The sequence below is a fragment of the Stegastes partitus genome, unplaced genomic scaffold (assembly GCF_000690725.1).
Source record: "Stegastes partitus isolate 25-593 unplaced genomic scaffold, Stegastes_partitus-1.0.2 Scaffold148, whole genome shotgun sequence".
NCBI classification, from domain to species: Eukaryota; Metazoa; Chordata; class Actinopteri; family Pomacentridae; genus Stegastes; species Stegastes partitus.
This window is the reverse complement of record NW_007577879.1, coordinates 682,661-700,958: the sequence shown is the minus strand read 5'-3', so window position 1 is coordinate 700,958 and position 18,298 is coordinate 682,661. Positions and strand designations below refer to the sequence as shown.

The 18,298-nt window shown below is 42.1% G+C and overlaps 1 protein-coding gene across 1 annotated transcript in view; it reads right to left on the bottom strand.

Moving 5' to 3' along the window:
* The window catches only part of astn2 (astrotactin 2), a 298,857-nt gene that overhangs the window by 61,616 nt on the left and 218,943 nt on the right, over positions 1-18,298 (bottom strand). Inside the window, exons 15-17 of the mRNA XM_008279213.1 lie at positions 3,571-3,695; positions 2,280-2,384; positions 1,912-2,091 (exon numbers count right to left, since the gene is read on the bottom strand). Coding sequence (XP_008277435.1) covers positions 1,912-2,091; positions 2,280-2,384; positions 3,571-3,695 — 410 coding nt within the window. The remainder of the gene's footprint in view (positions 1-1,911; positions 2,092-2,279; positions 2,385-3,570; positions 3,696-18,298) is intronic.

Below are 18,298 nucleotides of genomic sequence, written 5' to 3'. Positions count from 1 at the left end.
CTGCTCCACCTTGCAGCCTTGTTAATCCTCTAATAGTCTATTTTAAACTGTCAGATAAACTCAAATACTAGCAGCTCAACTTCTACAGCACAAGTAAACATACTTGTTTACATTCATCACTGCCTGAAGCATACGACTGAAACTGTTTTCTCTCAGGTTTTATGTACTTTATTTGGCACTTGTTGCCTTCTTAGTACTGGGTTCTTGTAGACCCAGATAGACTCGGTGTGTTCTGTTTGGTCAAGCAGTGTGCATGTCTATTCAAGTATAATGGTTTTTGTTGCCACAGTGGTAAAACAATAATAACATATTCAAGCACTGCAATTAAGTACAACGTCCAGGAACTTCTGTTTTGTGCTACTTCATGCTTTACTTGGTATATTTTTATTTTAGAGGCAAATATTGCACCTCTTACTTCACTACAATACTGTAAAGCTTTAAGCAAGATTTACTTTGAAAATCTAGATTATTAATTCATATTATTAACAAATAAATCGTGATATGTTCTTGTAATCATACTACTCAACAATATTAGGCTCTATAAGTGTGATAAAGCAGTGTTACATTTAAAAATGATCCACATTTTATTTTTAGTAGCTGCAAAAAATGCCTATACATAAATGCATCGATAACTTAAGGACAATTTTAAAATGGGTAATTTTGCAAAAGCAGTATCCTCACTTTTGACACTTATATCCAGAGGTTAATGCATTTGTATTTTTACTCAAGTAAAATTGGATTGAATGACTTTTACTTCTAAAAGGCTATTACTACACTGTGGTCTTGGTACTTTTAATTAAGTGGAAGATCAAAGTATTTCTTCCACCACTGGGTTTTAGTCTGGATGAATGCTAATCATTAAAACCACCTACTGAAGGATTTGGTTGAAATGTAATCTCATTCCTGTGTGACACATGGATTCTGTCCCTGTCATACAGCACGCTGGCATTGAAAACTCACTTAAGGGGGTGTGGATGTTCAATCTTGGACCTTCTTTACCCCAAATCTTTTTTGTCCTACAAGGTGAACGAGTACTGTATGTACCCGGGAGCCCATCAGCCACACTGAATGGCTTGACAGAAAAAAGAAAAGAAAAAATCTGTTTTGGATCACAAATAAACAGAGAAAAAAAGAAATATTTAAATGAAACAGTGCTGCAAGATGCTGATTTGATGCTGTTAAGTCATTGTGATGTTTAATTCAATCCACGCAGCTCGCTTTTAACCAGAAGGTGAATTAAAGGAGAAATGGAGGATTTAAATATAACCGAGTTAAGTTTGGGGCTGCAAGGTGGAGCAGTGGTTAGCACCTCCTTGTAGCAAGAAGGTCGCCGGTTCACGTCTTTCTGCGTGGAGTTTGCATGTTCTCCCCGTGCAGCGTGGGTTCTCTCCGGGTTCTCCGGCTTCCTCCCACACAGTCCAAAAACATGTTGAGGTTAATTGGTGATTCTAAATTGTCTGTAGGTGTGAATGTGAGTGTGCTTGGTTGTCTGTCTATAAGTGTGGCCCTGTGATAGACTGGTGACCTGTCCAGGGTGTCTCCTGCCTTCACCCTGAGTCAGCTGGGATAGACTCCAGCCCCCCATGACCCTAGTGAGGATTAAGCGGTGTGTAGATAATGGACGGATGGATAGTTAAGTTTGTATCCAGAGAAAGTGTAACCACCTTTCTGATAAATTATAATAAATGTGTGGCAGGTTGACTGCTTTGATGCAGATAAGATTAAAGCTACTCTTGATAGTAGCTCCATCAGTTTCTCAAAACACAGTCCTCTCTCCTATGTAGTTAAAATTTAGAATTTTACATTGTATAAATCTCCCCCCTAAACCAATATATTGTAGGTGGAGATAGCCTCTCTATTCATCCCTTAAGCATTCAGAATATATGCATTTTTGGCCTTCCTGTCACTCACCTTTCTGGTACTGCAGCCAGAGCTGCTGCTGGGCCTTCTTGCTGGGGAAGTAGATGCTGCAGCTGAGCTCGGAGCCGTACAGGGCCTCAGACACGTAATGGCTGCCGTACTGCTGGAGAAAAGTGAGCAGCTCCTCACGCGTGCTCTCCGCCGACAGCGTCTTCAACACCTTGGAAAAGCCTAGAGCGAGGTGGTGGTAACAAAAGATAGATATTTAGGTCAGATTGGTGTCAAAATCTACCAAAAGCACAGTTAGTTACCCAAACAAAACAGTCAGACTTGTGTAGATTGGCAGAAAATCAATAAAAAACGATGTAGGAATTTAGAAAAACAGTAAAAGGAAGAGGTTTGTTTATGATGACACTGACCTGCCGATAAGGTAATGGAGCTGAGTTTGACTTTGTACAGATTGCTGCGTACTCTCCACTGTTGCACCATGGGATAGCCCACCGCCTCGCTGAACTGGGCATCACCTAAGAAGGACAGAAAAATGTGAACAACAAATTGAAAAGGCGCATAAACCAGAAAAGTAGCAAAACACAACAAATTTGAAACAAATTACAAGCCTCAGCTTCACAAAGAGAGGCTGGAATTCAAAACAAATGAATAGATGAATTAAATCCATCATTTAATTTGTACAGCTTATTGCGCGGCCATCGGTACCCCCTCCCTCTCTTATTGCCTTAACATCATTTATTATCACAGCCCATATCCCAGCTGCTCCCGGAACAATGGTGATATATAGTGGCGCTTGAACTCCAATTGGATTGCTGACATTAGAAGTGGGAGCAATCTTGCCTTTCTCTGCAATTCAATTATCAAACTTTCACACCGGTTTAGAACTAAAGCCACAGAAGTGAAGAGCAAGGTGGGAGGAGAAAAATAAATAAATAAATAAATAAACTGCTTACGGGAACTTTGATCTCGCGCCTCTGGTAAGCGTTTTACACCTGAGACAGTCATGCACAGTGAAAAAAAGGGCAATTTAGTTTCTGTGCATGGCTGTGTGTGTGTGTGTGTGTGTGTGTCCAATTGTGGTGAAAGCACAACCCAAGTAAAATATCTCAAGGGTCAGTGTGGACCAAATGCCAATTTAGCTAATGGAAGGATTAGGGAGCAGAGGTGGAGGTGCAGGTTTCGAGCCAAATGTCTGGCTGACTGTGGCCCACACAGGATGGGGTGGAACCGGCAAAAGTAAAAGGATAACGGGATGAAACGGTGGGTAGGTTAAGTGTTTACGTGTCTAAGATCCTATATGCTGTTTGGGTATGTGACTGCATTTTGAGATTGGGTATAGGGTTCACCACCACAGAGGCGCTAAAGAATGATCAAGAATCGGCCCGTCGTCTATCTAATTACATCATATTAAACGATCTTGCACTTTTCGCTGGATTTCGGGGAAGAAAAGCGATGCATCAGCAAAAAAAAACCCAACGCACTGAGACGTCGCTTCACAGACACAATCTGTTAAAGATGAACACGGGCGCTATGTTTTCCAATCGGCTTTTAGAAATATTATAAAGCCAACGACTGTGACTGGGTGATAGAAAGTCGTTTGATTTATTGCTGGAGAAAAGTGCAATGAATGAAATGGCTCTCCAAAGGAAAGAAACAGAAAAAGAAAACACATGTTCCCAAACTTCCTCCAAACACTGTCACCTGTGAGGAGCTGCAGGTTGGGCAGCGGTTCTGACAAAACCCCTCGACATTGTTCCTCTACCGGCAGGGGGATGACCATGAGACCGTCGGCTAGCTGGGGAAAGTCCTTAATGAAGTTGTTGTCCCTGAAAAGGAAAGAAAGAAAGAAAGAAAGAAAGAAAGAAAGAAAGAAAGAAAGAAAGAAAGAGAAAACAAAGTATCATAGCTGCACTTCTACAGGTATCTCAGAAAAGAATCTAAATGTCGTATTTAACAGTCAGGGGAGCAGCTACAAATCCTGAACTCCATGAAAACAACTCGACAGCAGTTCAGAATAAATATCTGCAATCCTGGCATGTTCCGGTGCCCCGTCCAGCTGCTGGCCTCCTGCATCATTCAGAGACAGGGATTTGGAGATTTTACTGTTTTTCTGCCTTGGAAGTTTTTCTATGATAATGTTTTATGTGCTGATGTTTTTTACAGTCCCCTCTGTTTCACCGAGGTTAGGAGGAAGGTGTTGGGTTCACCGGTGGCTCGTACGTGGAAATTAAATTTAACCTTAAAGCGCAACACGGTGCACGTTTTGTTTTGCATTTCTTGCAGTCAATTATAGCAATCAAAACCTATTCAGGAGTAATACGATTAAAGGGTTCCTCACTGGCCGCGCATATGACGTTAGTCTGGACACAAAGGAGAAAAAGTGTGTGGGTATTAAGAAGAAGTACATTTACTTAAGTGCAGTTCTGAGGTACTTGAGTCTCCACAAGATAGACTTTACTTTAGGGTCTGAAAGAATTAGCTAAGTGCCTTAAACCTACATTTTATCCAACAACCAGCAGGGGGCGACTCCTGTGGTTGCTAGAATATGTCCAATTGTATAGAAGTCTATCAGAAAATGACCCCACTTCACCTTTGATGTGTTACCTCCACGGTTCTCGCCAACGTTATAACAGCGTTACGGCCCGTTACGCTGTTAAAATGGGTCGTTATGCTGCAAATTGGGCCGTTACGCTGTTTTCGAGGGTATGTAGTGGGAAAATATTTAACAGCAAGCGCCGACGCAGTTTCTCTACCTTCGCTGCTAACGCTGCTATTCACTTATTCGGTAGCGTATTTGCCGCTAACAGTGAGCAGCATCTGCTAAGACCCTCCCCTCGTACAATGTCAAATAATCCTAGCGAGGACCCTGACCTCCGTAAACCCTTTCCTAATAAGTTTACTGACTCAATATCTGACTTTAAGACTTTTTGAAAACAGCATGATGTCCATTGTGTAAACTATGGTACCATTTAAAGCTTTTTTTGGTACATAAAGCATTACTAACTTCTAAAATAGGATTTTTTTTGTTATTAGTTAGTAATTTAAACTACCCAACAGTTGCTAGTGCAGCTGTCAATTAATGGTCTTTTAATAGCACTATTCTGATGACTCTTTAGGACACTTTAAATAGTATTTCCCACCATTTTCACAATCAATCAATCAATGGAGAGAAAAAAAAATCAGCACAGTAACATTTTTAATGCAGGACTTCTACTTGTAACAGAGTACTTTTAGAGTTTTAGTACTTTTACTTAAACTAGAGGACGGGGCTACTTCTTTCATCGCCCATGTGCATGTATTTGTCTGTACGATGCTTGGCAGCCCAATAAATAAAACAGTCGTGTCCCCCCAACAGAATGGGGGCAGAATAGAGAGCTGCAGGCAAAGATAAGAACAGACCTCTTGGAATCTCTTTCTTTCTCCCTGCAGGAGATGATAAGTACATGAAAGGATGGTCATGACAAAGAAGCTGTGAATTTGGGAAGGGTAGAAGATGAAGAAGGACATTCTGCACCAGAGCAAAAGGCAACAAAGAACTCCCATAAACGCTGATACGTTTGAATAGCGCATAGGCTTTAAACATGTTTTCCGATTTCATTTTTCGCTCTATTTGCACCTCCGTGATATCAGCGGAGAAATCACTTGCAAAATAAATAGCTGCAGTCCTACAAGCACAGAGATATGCAGCGTGTGTTGAGCTGCGTTTTTGCTCAGCTGCTCTGGTTGAAGCGAAGGAGCTGCAGTTCATTTCCTGTCAAAAAGATGGGTTGTCTTGCTGCATTCTGAGAGCCCTGCAAGCAGCAGAAACCTATTTCCCATAATCCACTTTTATGGGACCAAGTCTCACAGCACAGAACTTGTGCCATGGAGACTTGAGGGGGGGTAGCTTCCCCTATTCTTGATATCAATTTTTCATCCTGTTTCTCTCTCTTTCGGTTTCTCTGTGTAACCGCAGTGGCTGTTAGACGCAATCACGGCCTTAGAGGTACAATGGAGGGGTGGAGGGGATCGACTCAAGGGCAGAGGATGAGAGGAAAGGGGGAGAGGAGAGGTGCTGTAAAAAGATTACCGTGGCTTACGCTCACAGAAAACATATTGATTGCTAAACTAAATCAGCCGGCTTCACGCTGTGGCTCAGAGAACCTTTAGAGGTGTGTGGACCAAGACGATATGTAGCTTTATGGATTTTCGAGCCCAGATGTGGACTTGCCCTTGACACTCTGCAAGGAGTTCCTTTTCTTTAACCACTTTGCTCGCTACGTGTGCATTCACGTTAAGGGGTTTGAAAGACGTATAGCATGTGGTTTGCCATCGTTCACCACGGAGTTGTTCAAAGCAAAACTAAAAACTGACTCAATTTGGAGGATAAAGAGCATCCAAAGACCAGCGCCTCGGGTCCATGCGGCACCTCCCTGAATGTAGAATCGTTAAACGTTCTTAACCTTAGCCTTCTTGTTATTATTCTTCTACCCATGAGTAAAAAAAAACAACAAAAGGGACACATGGGACAGATTTACTGTACGACCTACGAGGGAAGATTCTGGCATCCGTCCCTTTCTGCAGAGGTTAAGCAGTGAGACGGCAAAATCGGAACAGTCAAAATGTCAAACCTGAAGATTGTCTATTTGGTTTTGTTGAGACTGCAGTTCCCTGGACTGTGTTCATGTGTGTGAGTGTGTGTGTTGCAGTAGGGGGAATTTGAAGCATTTATTCTACTGACAGCTCATTACAAGAAGATCCATTTATCTCCAATGCCACAACCCAAACAAACCAATGTGCTTAACAAGATGAGCCAGTTGCTTGTCTTTTAAGAAAGATCATCTCCATCTTCCGCAAATGGCTCCAGTCGCCGAGCCGTCGCCGCGGCTAACTTATCTTACCGGCGGAGTGAAAACTGACCTTTTTATAAACTGACAACATTTCCTCGGCTTAACAAGCTCACGCTTAACAAGCAGCGAAAGTTGTAACGGAACTTTCTCAAGGTGACTTTTATGACACACTCGCCACTAATAACATTAATTATGGCTCCTTAGGTGCTCCGGGAGAGTAGACATGCTGACGTATATACTGTCTCGCTGATATCACTGAAACGGAAATAGGATAGAGCCCTGATTAAGTTGCTTACATCTGTGCTTCTCCGCATCTCAAGTAGAGCTGCGACTAACTAATGTTTTCAATTATTTTCTTGATTAAATGATTGGTGAATGGTGGAAAATGTTGATCCGAAGTTACTTCCTTAAATGACTTTTTTGTCCACAACCCAAACAATATTTAGTTTACTGGTATAGAGGAGAAAGAAAATTAGAAAATATTCAAATTCAATGACTTATTGCCACAGTGATGGCAGCGCGCATAGATGCAGCGCCCCCTTCAGGAGACAACAAAAGTGACTGTTTTGAGTGTTTTGTTTATCCCAGACGTTCATTCTGCAAAACTTGGGAGACTTTGCTGGGCGTCAGGACAGCGAACGGCGCTGGAATTGCGGCGATTGGTTGTGATTTCCGCCAACATGGAGTCCGATCACAGACTACGCCGGCAGTTACCCGAGAGAGAAGGAAGCGCAAACGGTGCGAGCATAAACGGAAGAGGAGGAAACTTGCTGGTTGAATAATCCTGAAGAAACGCTCTCTCATCTTGCCTGTACTACTGTGTATGTACAGCAACATGACAATAACCTTGATTTGATTGATTTGACTTAGAATCAATTTAATTTGATTTAACAGTAATCAATTAGTTGTTGGAGCTCTACTCTTAAGTCGAAACGCCTGCAGTTGTAGTGAGGAGCAGCAGTGACGGTGAGTTCCCCTCCCCAGGTGGATATTTGTTCTATACTATATTAAACAGACTGAAGATAAATTAATCGTCTGCGTAATAAAGCATCTGCTGGCTGTATTTGCCCTTCACCTCCACAATGTTTTCGCTGACAGCCTCTATTCTTAAGCTATTTTCAGGCATATGGAACATCACTGGCTTTTTTTCAGTCCGTTCAAGTGTTGGCCACTCTGTCATGACTCAACGGGAAACTTGAATAGAGCAAAGCCATCATCACTGCTATTAGTAATGCATGCTTTTTTTAAACCGCTGTGGAAAATTTGTCATATTTGTCATAAGCGTTAAAGATGGGCGAATGTGTTGATGTAAAACTAAAACTTTACATTTCATTCCAAAAGTGAACCATTTGCTTTTAACCAAAAATACAGCCTAACTAACCGATCTGACTGCAAAGCGTCAAGCTCTATTTTCAGAAGGCTCATTACCAACCACGAACTGCACGATCTGAAATTTTGGTTCTTTAGGTTCGTACTGTTTATGGCAAAATGGCAAAAATCTTACATCCGATGCGCATCTTTAAACAAAGCACAGCGTGTTTTTAATGTGTTTAACAACAACTCGCTGAATTAAATAATAAAATAAAATCACTGTTCTTTGGCGAAAACAGCAGGCGGTCTGCTGCGAGAATTATCACAATAATTCAGTTAATGGATCTTTTTTTGTTTTTTTTTTGGTCATACTGTAGAGAGGAAAGCACAGATGTAATTAATTACACTGATGATGGCTCCGTTCTGTTAGGCTTCCCAGTGAGCAGTGACAGTAAATCAGGACGCACAATATCACATCCCTGCAACTGACATGTGAGGAATACAGCCTTTAATAATAATTATTATTAATTATACTTAGCTTGTTCCTGTAATGATATGACAAAATATCAATCAATCATTAGCGGGCATGCTTACTCTGCTTTATTACATTGTTATTACATTGTTATTACTACATTATAACATCTGCGTCGACAAGGTAGATTTTCTGCTTATCATTATTAATTATATTTAGCTTGTTCCTGTAATGACATAACAAAATATCAATCATGAGCGGGCATGTTTACTCTGCTTTATTACATTGTTATTACATTGTTATTACTACATTATAACATCTGCGTCGACAAGGTATATTTTCTGCTTATGCCATTTTATCAGCTCTAATACTTTCTGTGATCGGTTTTTATATTTATTCTTTAAAAAAAAAAAACACACTTAGCTGTTCTATATTAAGACCTCCTCCTGGGTTTCCATCCACACCAGGTCTCCAGCTCGTTATCCCACCAGCTAAAGCTTTACTTGACACACACACACAAACCCAGACCCACCACTCTTAACAACCCTCGCGGACCACATATGTGAGACCTGGCTGGTAGCGGAAATGCCAGCAAACTTGTATATTTACTCATGTTTCATTCAGCACCCATGTGTGTTCATTACGGGCAGCGGACACCGGGCTCCCTCCTGGCCAAACGGGCCTCCTATCCCTACCACTTGAGTCTACAAGTGGAGAACTCTTCCCATTTGAATGAGAATCTCCAGAAAAAACAAACAAACAAACAAACAAACAAACAAACAAAAAAAACGAAGCTCCACCATCCAGTGTGTAGAAAAATTACATCTGCCGGGATGAATACAAATATTTAAGGCTGGTTCATGCATATATATGAAAGCTCTCCTCTCCGTCTCTCACCTTCTATCGTTTCAATTCAATCACAGTGAAGCTACATCTGATTATTGAATCACTCTGAAGCTCAGGTCTCATATGCAAACAGCCTTTATACATAGATATATCTATATATATAAATAGATTTCACAGCCAGGTGTCAATGCCAGTATTTCTCAGTCTTCAACTTGTTTGCTCAGCCTCGTCCCCTGTGGTAAACCCTTCTGGTTTGCTCCCTGCATCCCTTCCACCTCATCACTCTTCCATCTACACCTTGCTCTGTTCTCCCAAAACACACTCCGCTGATAGGCAAAGATGAGAGCTATCTACAAGTCAATTTGGGAAAATGTTTTGTTTTTTTTTTACCTCCGCGCGACCCACTACAGGATAAGCGGGTATAGCTAATGGATGTATGTTGTTTTTTTTATTTATTTTTCCGCCTCTCTCTGATGCATCCGTCTATCTGAGTTGATAATAGCTATGAGAGCCGTCTGCATTAATTTCAGCCGCCCGTGTGTACGTTTTGTAGAGAACAAGTGCGTCGGAGCATATGTTTGAGAATCTGCGGCTGTGTAACTGATACTGAGTGGTGCTTATCAAAACATTGTTGGAGGTAATTGGCTCTCGAGCTGTTTAGAGGGAACATCCATGTAGAGACTTCCTCCCCACGCCGCAACGCTAATCAGAAGCATCAGACCGCATTCAGCCGCACTGTCATTTCACATCGACTGATGGTGCGAGATTCGTCTCAGTGACATATGTGCGTCACTGTAAAAGCTACAGTTGTCATTAGGCCCCTTTCTCTTTCTTGTTTCTTTCACGCTGTTCGACAGTTGCGACCAATCTGCCAGAATTGGAGGTTAACTCGCTCATCAGGAGCAAGAAAACACCAATAATGATCATATGGACTTTTGGCTTCATACTTTAGAAAAGCCTCCTTGTAGATCAGCTTTGTAGGTTTCAAGAGGCACATTGTGGAATTTAAAAAATCCACTTTTATAAACAGCTACGAGGCGGCCAGACCATTGTTTCAGAGCATGAATAACACTTACGTCCATAAAGTGGGTCCCAGAGACGACTGAACCTGGCATCGAACGGCTCCTCTAACAATGAGGAAACCTGACTGTTTCAGCAAATTGTAAGCCAAGCAGGATGCTCTTTTCCACTCATTTAGAAACTGCCTTTTGTGGACTGATGCAAGCACTAACAAAGACTCACTAATTCCCCGACGAAATGAGTATTGAATATACATACGAATCCTCGGTGCCAAGCTTACAAAGGCTATATTGCGATTATCAGAGTCTCTGTTCTGGCTCAGCTGCTAATTGAGCATGTGCGACCTTTTTGGGTCACAGCCGAACGAGGAAGTAACACTTTAAAATCGCATAGGCACGTATGGGACACCGACTGAATAGTAATGTCAGTGGTTATATTTGAATGCGGGCTGCAAGGTGGCGCAGTTGGTAGCACTGTTGCCGGTTCGCGTCCCGGTGGGGGCACCGGAATCTTTCTGCGTGGAGTCTCCATGTTCTCCCCGTGCGGCGTTGGTTCTCTCCAGGTTCTCCGGCTTCCTCCCACAAGGTCCAACAAACATGTTGAGGTTAATTGGTGATTCTAAATTGTCCGTAGGTGTGAATGTGAGTGTGCTTGGTTGTCTGTCTCTAAGTGTAGCCCTGTGATAGACTGGTGACCTGTCCAGGGTGTCCCCTGCCTTCATCCTAAGTCAGCTGGGATAGACTCCAGCCCCCCACGACCCTAGTGAGGATTAAGCGGTGTATAGATAATGGAAGGATGGATGGATATTTGAATGCACGGTTTAGATCACTGCCTTCAAACTGGAGTTGTGTGTAAAACGCATGTTAAGTTGTGCTGAGAAGAGTCCACATCAAGGCATATCGCAGCAATTAAGATGGTAAGTCAAAAAAAAAAGAAAAAAGCTCGACCAGAAACTCTAAAACTGCTTTGACAGAACCACCAATTAAATTATGTAAAGTCAAACCGACGTCTGAGTTAGGCTACAGTTCAGAGTACGGGTGAAATTAGGCTCACAGCTTTTAAAACAGCCAGAATAGGTTTTTAAAACTTCATTACAGCAGATAAGAGGCGGCGATTGTGAACCAGTGTTGCTGCACATAGAGGATCAATGCACGTAATTTTCAATCTATTCCTTTTTACTACTCAAGCGCGCTTTTTTTTTTCTTCTTTTTTAAAAACTTTTTCACAGTCCGATCAGACGATATAAAGCCGACCTGCATCCTGCCACACTTCACTGAATACAACAACAACAGTGGAGTAGAGCAGTTAATACACTGTGTTGGTGTAGTCTGAACTCTGTACTGTAATAATCAATAAATGGCTATCTGTACAGTATGGTAAGGAGAAGGAGACAATGCACAATCATTAGCTTTACCACTAGAGGCTGCTCTGTCTCTGTGTCAAAGAAAAAGGGCTAATGGTATAGGTCCAGGATTCAAAGTCTTTATGTTCACGTCGCTGCACTTTATGTGCAAACTGCAAGAGATTATACTTTAATATACTGGAACGGAAGCGCTAAATAAATAAATATAATATTAAAAAATGCATAAAACAAGATCAATTATGTCCCAATTAATAAACATGTTCGCACATTATAATTAAACCGCACAATAACAACACCAACAGAAGTATTGTGTGTGTGCGTTTGGAGAAAAAAAAAAAAAGAATTAAAAAAAGCTGGTGGGTCAGTTGGGCGCCGAGCTGGAGTTCACGGGAGAGAGTCTTCACAATGTGTCGATAGGAAGCGATTGCAGTTGTGATTGAGGTGGAAAAGATTACCACTCCGCTGGGACACCAGCAGAGAAAAGAGTCTGTATTACATCGTAGACTAACAGCAGTGCTCCGGACCTGCAGGTGAACAGCCACTGGGTGCCAGTGCAGCGCAGACAGGAAGACGGTTCTATTGGAGAATTTATGGAGGCTGAAGACGAGTAGGGCTGCAGCACACCGGGTAGGCTGAGAGGATGTCAGAGTGGATGCACAAAGACCAGGAGGAAGGAAGAAAATACCTTCACCTGACATATAGAGGGAGAGAACGTCTCCCCGGCTTGACAAAAGGAACACTTTTTTTTGAGCAATGTCAATCTTTTACACTAAAAAAAAAGTGTCTTATAGGAGCAGCAAGCCCTTCACCGGGTCTTGTTTCTGCTTTTGACATTATTGGAAGTAGAAGAAAAGCAGCTAATAAAAGCTGCAGAAACACTCGCGCAGCTTTCGCCAAACACTGTTGGCAAAGGCTGCAATGACAAATTATGAAAAAAAGGCCATTTACAGTGTTATTTTCTTGCTTCATTTTCCAAGACGGAAAAACAACAACAACAATGTCTTCTGAAGGATTTGACAGGTTTTAAAATACACCATGATGCAGCTGCAAGTGGACAATACGAGCGATGCCCATGTGGCGCGCACGCATCAGTGGTCTCCTCCCAGTCGTCTCCACGCACACACAAAAGAGTCTAAAAACAGACAGAAAATTTGACACTCACCATGACACAGCATGTTTTTTTAAGTTTCTATGGTTGCCATGCTGTTTGGATTCAGCCCGAAATGGGATAATTACCCAGTGTTTGAAAGAGAAGTGTGCAACAAAAGGCAGCGCAGACAAAAGAAAAAAAAAGGTTCTTGTTCAAAACAGTTGTCTCTAAGCACAAATAATATACAATATGACAATATGCAAAGAAAAAAAAAAAGAGAAGGAGAACTAAATACAGCATTTAGACTGCTCACTTAAGCTTGAATACAGAGTCTGTAGAAAACATACAAAACATATTCGCCGACTATAACTCCGGTGGTATCCAGAGTGAACAATTTGTACTTGATTAGCCCAGACATCTGTTCCTCAGTTTCATTCGTCTCTCCAAAAAACAATATTTCTCCTCATACAGTAATCCAACATAACCTCCCGTGGACAGTCATATAAACTATAAAGAAGCCGGAGGAAGTCCAAAGTTTCAAATTTGAAGTCATTGCTAAACGATATCACTACATCACATAACCCCCCAAATTAAACATTTAATGTGTCATCCCGAGGTATCAATCAACCCTCCTCTCGTCGTTTCCCCCCTGAAAATGTTGCCACACTTACCCTTGAGAGCCATCCACCAAATTTGCACAATCAAAGATTTACGAGAGCTGGGTGTGTAGCCGATCCAATTGCGTGTAACACGCTTAACAGCTGTAATATCTGTTATTTGAATAAACGCCCGGTGCGAGCAGGGCCCAATCAGATGAGTCATAACCGAGATGGAGCACCCAGCGTCACCCTGGGCACGGGGGCCCCCCCCAGATGAGGTATTAAAGAGTTATTGGAGGGCAGCATTATAAAAAAAAAAAGGCTAATTCATAGTGTAATAAAACAATCAGCGGTGTTTACCTTGAGAGTTGTGTTACAATCTCTTATTACAGCTGCAGCCTCAGCTCGGTTGATAAACGATTCCACTGAGAGGAGGAGATCTGGTGACTTGTCATGGCCAATATTGATTAGGGCGGGGAGTTGATGCCGTGAATGAAACAGGCTCTAATGGAGAGAAAAGCAGTTTGTTTGTGTACACCAGCGACGGCGTGTGTGCATGTGTCGCTATACCAGCAGGTGCAGACGTACGTGTTTGCAGAGACGCATCGCCCGGCGCCTACATATGTTGAGTAGGAAGGCGGCGAGAAGTGTTTTATTATGTTATGTTGCTTGTTTTACAGTATTGCATTACACGTTGTTTTTGTCACTCTCCCTCGCCATTAGCCGATCTGGCTCTCTCGCACACAGTCCAACGCATAACCACTCAACCTCACTTTCATTCCCCTGAGTCATGTATACAATTGAAATACAATGTGAGTGCGCATAGACTTTTTTTTTTTTTTGTACCTTGATATCTCTGTTGGCCTGCCTAAGGAAATTGTGGAAATGAACCCTGGTGGCCAGAAGCATTACCATAGAGATGAAGCTTGGTAATGCAGAGTGAGGGGGCACGCGGGCCAGCTAGCTGTGGAACTGATTAGAGCCGTAGCTTTCCCACTTTATTATTCCACTTGCACTTTTCTCACTTGATACAAACCTCCTCCCGTTTGTGTCGACCCATCCAAACAAACTTCATCCTTTCTCTCTCAGCCTCCCCTCTTATTTGCTCAAACAGAGGCACCATGCGGTTTTACAAGGAAGCCTAAGCAGCGGTTAAAAATTCTTTCTTTTTTTTGTTGTTTTTTGACAGACTCACCCCGAAAAAAGCGCAGCTAGCGTTCGATTAGAGGACAGAATATAACGGAAGTCATCTTTTCTTACTCGGCGAAGAAAACGGAGCGGTTTGGACGTCTCGTTTCCGACAAAGAGACGATTTAACAGGCGAAAGACACAACAAATCTGTCCTTTTGATAAAGACAATAGAAAAAATAAATAAATAAAAATAACGACAACTAGCATTTCAGATTTTACGCCGCTGCCAGGATGGTGATTCTGGACTGAGGAATTCACAACGGGGAGTCTTTGCTCAATAAAACAAGCACAAAGACTAAAACTAGCTGTGAAACTCAGACAGCAGACCTTGATGCACATGAATTAGCGTCTATGGGTTTCTTGTGTCTCCGCATACAAACGGTGTGCAACCATTACTAAAGAGGGAGCGCTTTTATCACGGCCTGCTATATTTTGTGCCATCCAGATACATAAAAGATATACAAAGGACTTTTATGAGTCCCATCACAATTTTCCCTCAGTGCTATCATCTCGTATTTGATCAGCAGTAATGGGCCGAGATAGCAAGGCGGTCTTTGTATTCCTTTATTTTACGGTGTAATTACAAGGTAATATGACTGACATGAAGGCATGATTAAACGTTATTATGTTATCTGGTATTCTGTCTATCAATGGGATATAACTAACTGAAGCAGAGCTGTTTTTTTTTTTTTTTTTGTAGTCTCCATCTTGAAAGGCAGGCTCAGGAAATCACATCACAGGAGTGGAAATTAACTGCTTTATAGTATGGCCTTGCAGAAGTGAGTGTGGGCGAAATCTCAATGTAGCAAATTTCATTTGGTTGAATAAAACTGAAAAATGGCTTGGAACTGCCTGCTATTTATGAATTGATATTTATGAATAATTTATGACGAGTAAATTTATAGCACAAGGCAACAATCTTGGGAAAGCAGGGCAGAGTGATGGAGAGAGAAGGATGGGGAAGGGAAGGAGTTAAGACAGATAGTTGTCCAGAGGGGATAGCAAAAAATTATAAGTGTTGCCACCCCTCCAGTTCACCGCTGCGGTGGAAGTTCATTAATCCACACTAAAAACATCTAATTCCAGATTTAAAACTGGCCCACGAGTTACCCGGCGCAGCTCAGCGAAAGTGTCGAACCATTTTGGAGCGCCGGCTTTGTTAGCTGCACCCTTCGAGGCGACTCCATCACAATGTGAGGCTGAGCGTTTGATGACTTATGCTGTATATTCTCATTTTTCACCCTCCAGTTTGCTATTGATTCGCGGGCTGCCGCGCATGCAAGGGATTTTTTATCAGTCGAGCGCGCCCGCAGAGCGCCGTCGCCAGCCGAGCTATTTAAACACACGAAATTTGTTAATTTATGTGAAGCAGAAATGCATGACTCCTCAAGGTTAAGGCTTCAGAGAGGGTGAGTTTACAAAAAAAAACAAAAAAACAAACCATGCAGGGTAAATTAAGTACGCTGTCAGATTCCCTGTGTATTAATTTCAGCCGGACAAATGAAGAGGCTACTTAATTAATGGAAAATACGCTTTCATTTTAATGACAAATTGGCCAAACAGCGTCTAAACGTGCTAGTCATGAATTTCTGCCCATATGAGGTGGTTATTTTCTTCGTCTCCGCCATGAAGATATTACTTTCTAATTTAGTCAGTCAATCACATGCAACCATTTACGCTTGCATGTGGCCAAATTAGGGTCGCCCAACCTGATTAACCTGCATGTCGAGGTCTGTGCATAAACCAGAGCACCACTGATCCACCATAACACAAAAACTTCAGGCCTCAAGTCTACAAAAAAATAGCTTTATAGGCTAAGTGAGATGGTTAAATTTATTTAAACACTTAAATGTAAGCGAGCATTTGGGGATTCATTGTATCATTTAAGCTACACTTGTGCGATACATCCCTTTTTTTTTTAACTAATCGCCGTATTGTTCTCGTGAATACATCACTCAATCGTTTACAGCGCAGCTCGGATAAAGTATGTTTTGTCGACTGGTGGAACTAAGATTGAAGTGTTTTGGTCCAACAGTTCCCTTTCTCTTCCTCTCCGCTCGTCTGACTGTGTTTTCTGAAGAGCTGAATTACTGTGACAATGACTGAAAAGCACTTCAACATCCGATATGTTTAATGTATCCTGGCGTACGCCCGACGGTCGCCGCGCGGTCGAAAACTTTGGTGCCACGGCGGACTATTCTCTGGGAGGGGCGGCTGTATTTGGAGAACATGTCGGCTCGCCAGATATCGGATCATACGGATGCTTTATTGCTTATTTTTGTGAAAAATACCTGCTCAAATTGGCCATTCATCTTGCTATGGCTACTCTAAAAAGAAAAAAAAACAACCAGAAAAACAACAGCAAAGAACCCACCGATGTGGCAAATTACGACCGATGGGCAAAGCTTTTTTTTTCAAACATAAGGAACAGAATGTGCTCGCATGTAAACGAGGACATCTGTCAGTCGGATTATTCACTTCTCCTGCGTCTCAATACATTTCAAATGTTTCTTTAGGGTTGCGATTCAGTGCGAAGTCGTTCAGATTCCATTAGCACACTTTCCTGAGCTGAGAACGTCAAGAGGACATTAGCCACAGATCCTCTGAATGGAATGCAGACGGATAAAGAAGCAAACAAATAGATAAATGCAAGAAAACCGCACAATAAAGACACCAGGATTAATGGCCTTGCAGAGAGAAATACCACGAGGGGTTGGGGAATCAAATGCCTGCTTGTGTCAAGACTTAATGGCGACACACACATATCCGGCTGGTTGACTGACTACGGATATTATGTGTAATTACACTTTTATTTTATATTTTCCAAGAGAGAGCGACCCCAATTTGGTGACCCCCATCTCCGAACAAAAGGAAAAAAGAGGGAGGATTGCGGTAATTCAATGTTAAATACAGATGTTGTTGTGCAGATTTAACCTGATCTGAGCTGAACATTCCTTGCGGCACGAGTTTTGTGCATATTTTCTGCTCTTCCGCATAATTTAACTGCATCCGTATGTGATGTCTGACTACTTTCTCACAGTCCGGCATGTTTAAGAAGCCTCATTTGCTGCCCTACTGCTGTTTTTTTGACTCCTTTGCTTTTCTCCCACAATTACTCTTTCCTAGTGTCTCGCTCCGTAACTTTTGCTCAGCTTTGCTCTTTTGATTTAGCTTTTTCTCTTTTCATTTATTTTCCTATTCATTTTCTCCCTCAACCCTTATCGCTGCCTCTACCAATCCACTCTCTCCCTCCCTCTCTCTCTCTTGCTTCCTCCCGTCAAACAGCAGGTAGTCGGCTATAAGCCTTAGCTGATATTAAGCTCGGGTCTATTAGGTCCTGCCTTACCATGTGAGTTATTGAGCAGACAGTGAGTGCCTTGGGAGTGATCACGCTCACATATGCACACGTGCACTGACTCACACAAGCAAACACGTACCCACACCAAGGTAAACACAAACCCACACAAATGTTTGAGCGCCGCACGCAAAGCCTCTGCAATCTCCCAAACATGCTCACCTCATGTCATCCCAGTCGTAAAGATGGAGGAATCACTGCCGCTGTAAGAACCTTCAACTTACACATGCAGCTTTTTTTTTCTTTTTTTTTTTGGTTAAATTCTCTCTACCAAAGACGTCAATATGTGGATAAAAGTCAAACCTTCCAGGGATTCAGCTGCTGCAATGTGAGAAAAACAAGACACCTTTTTT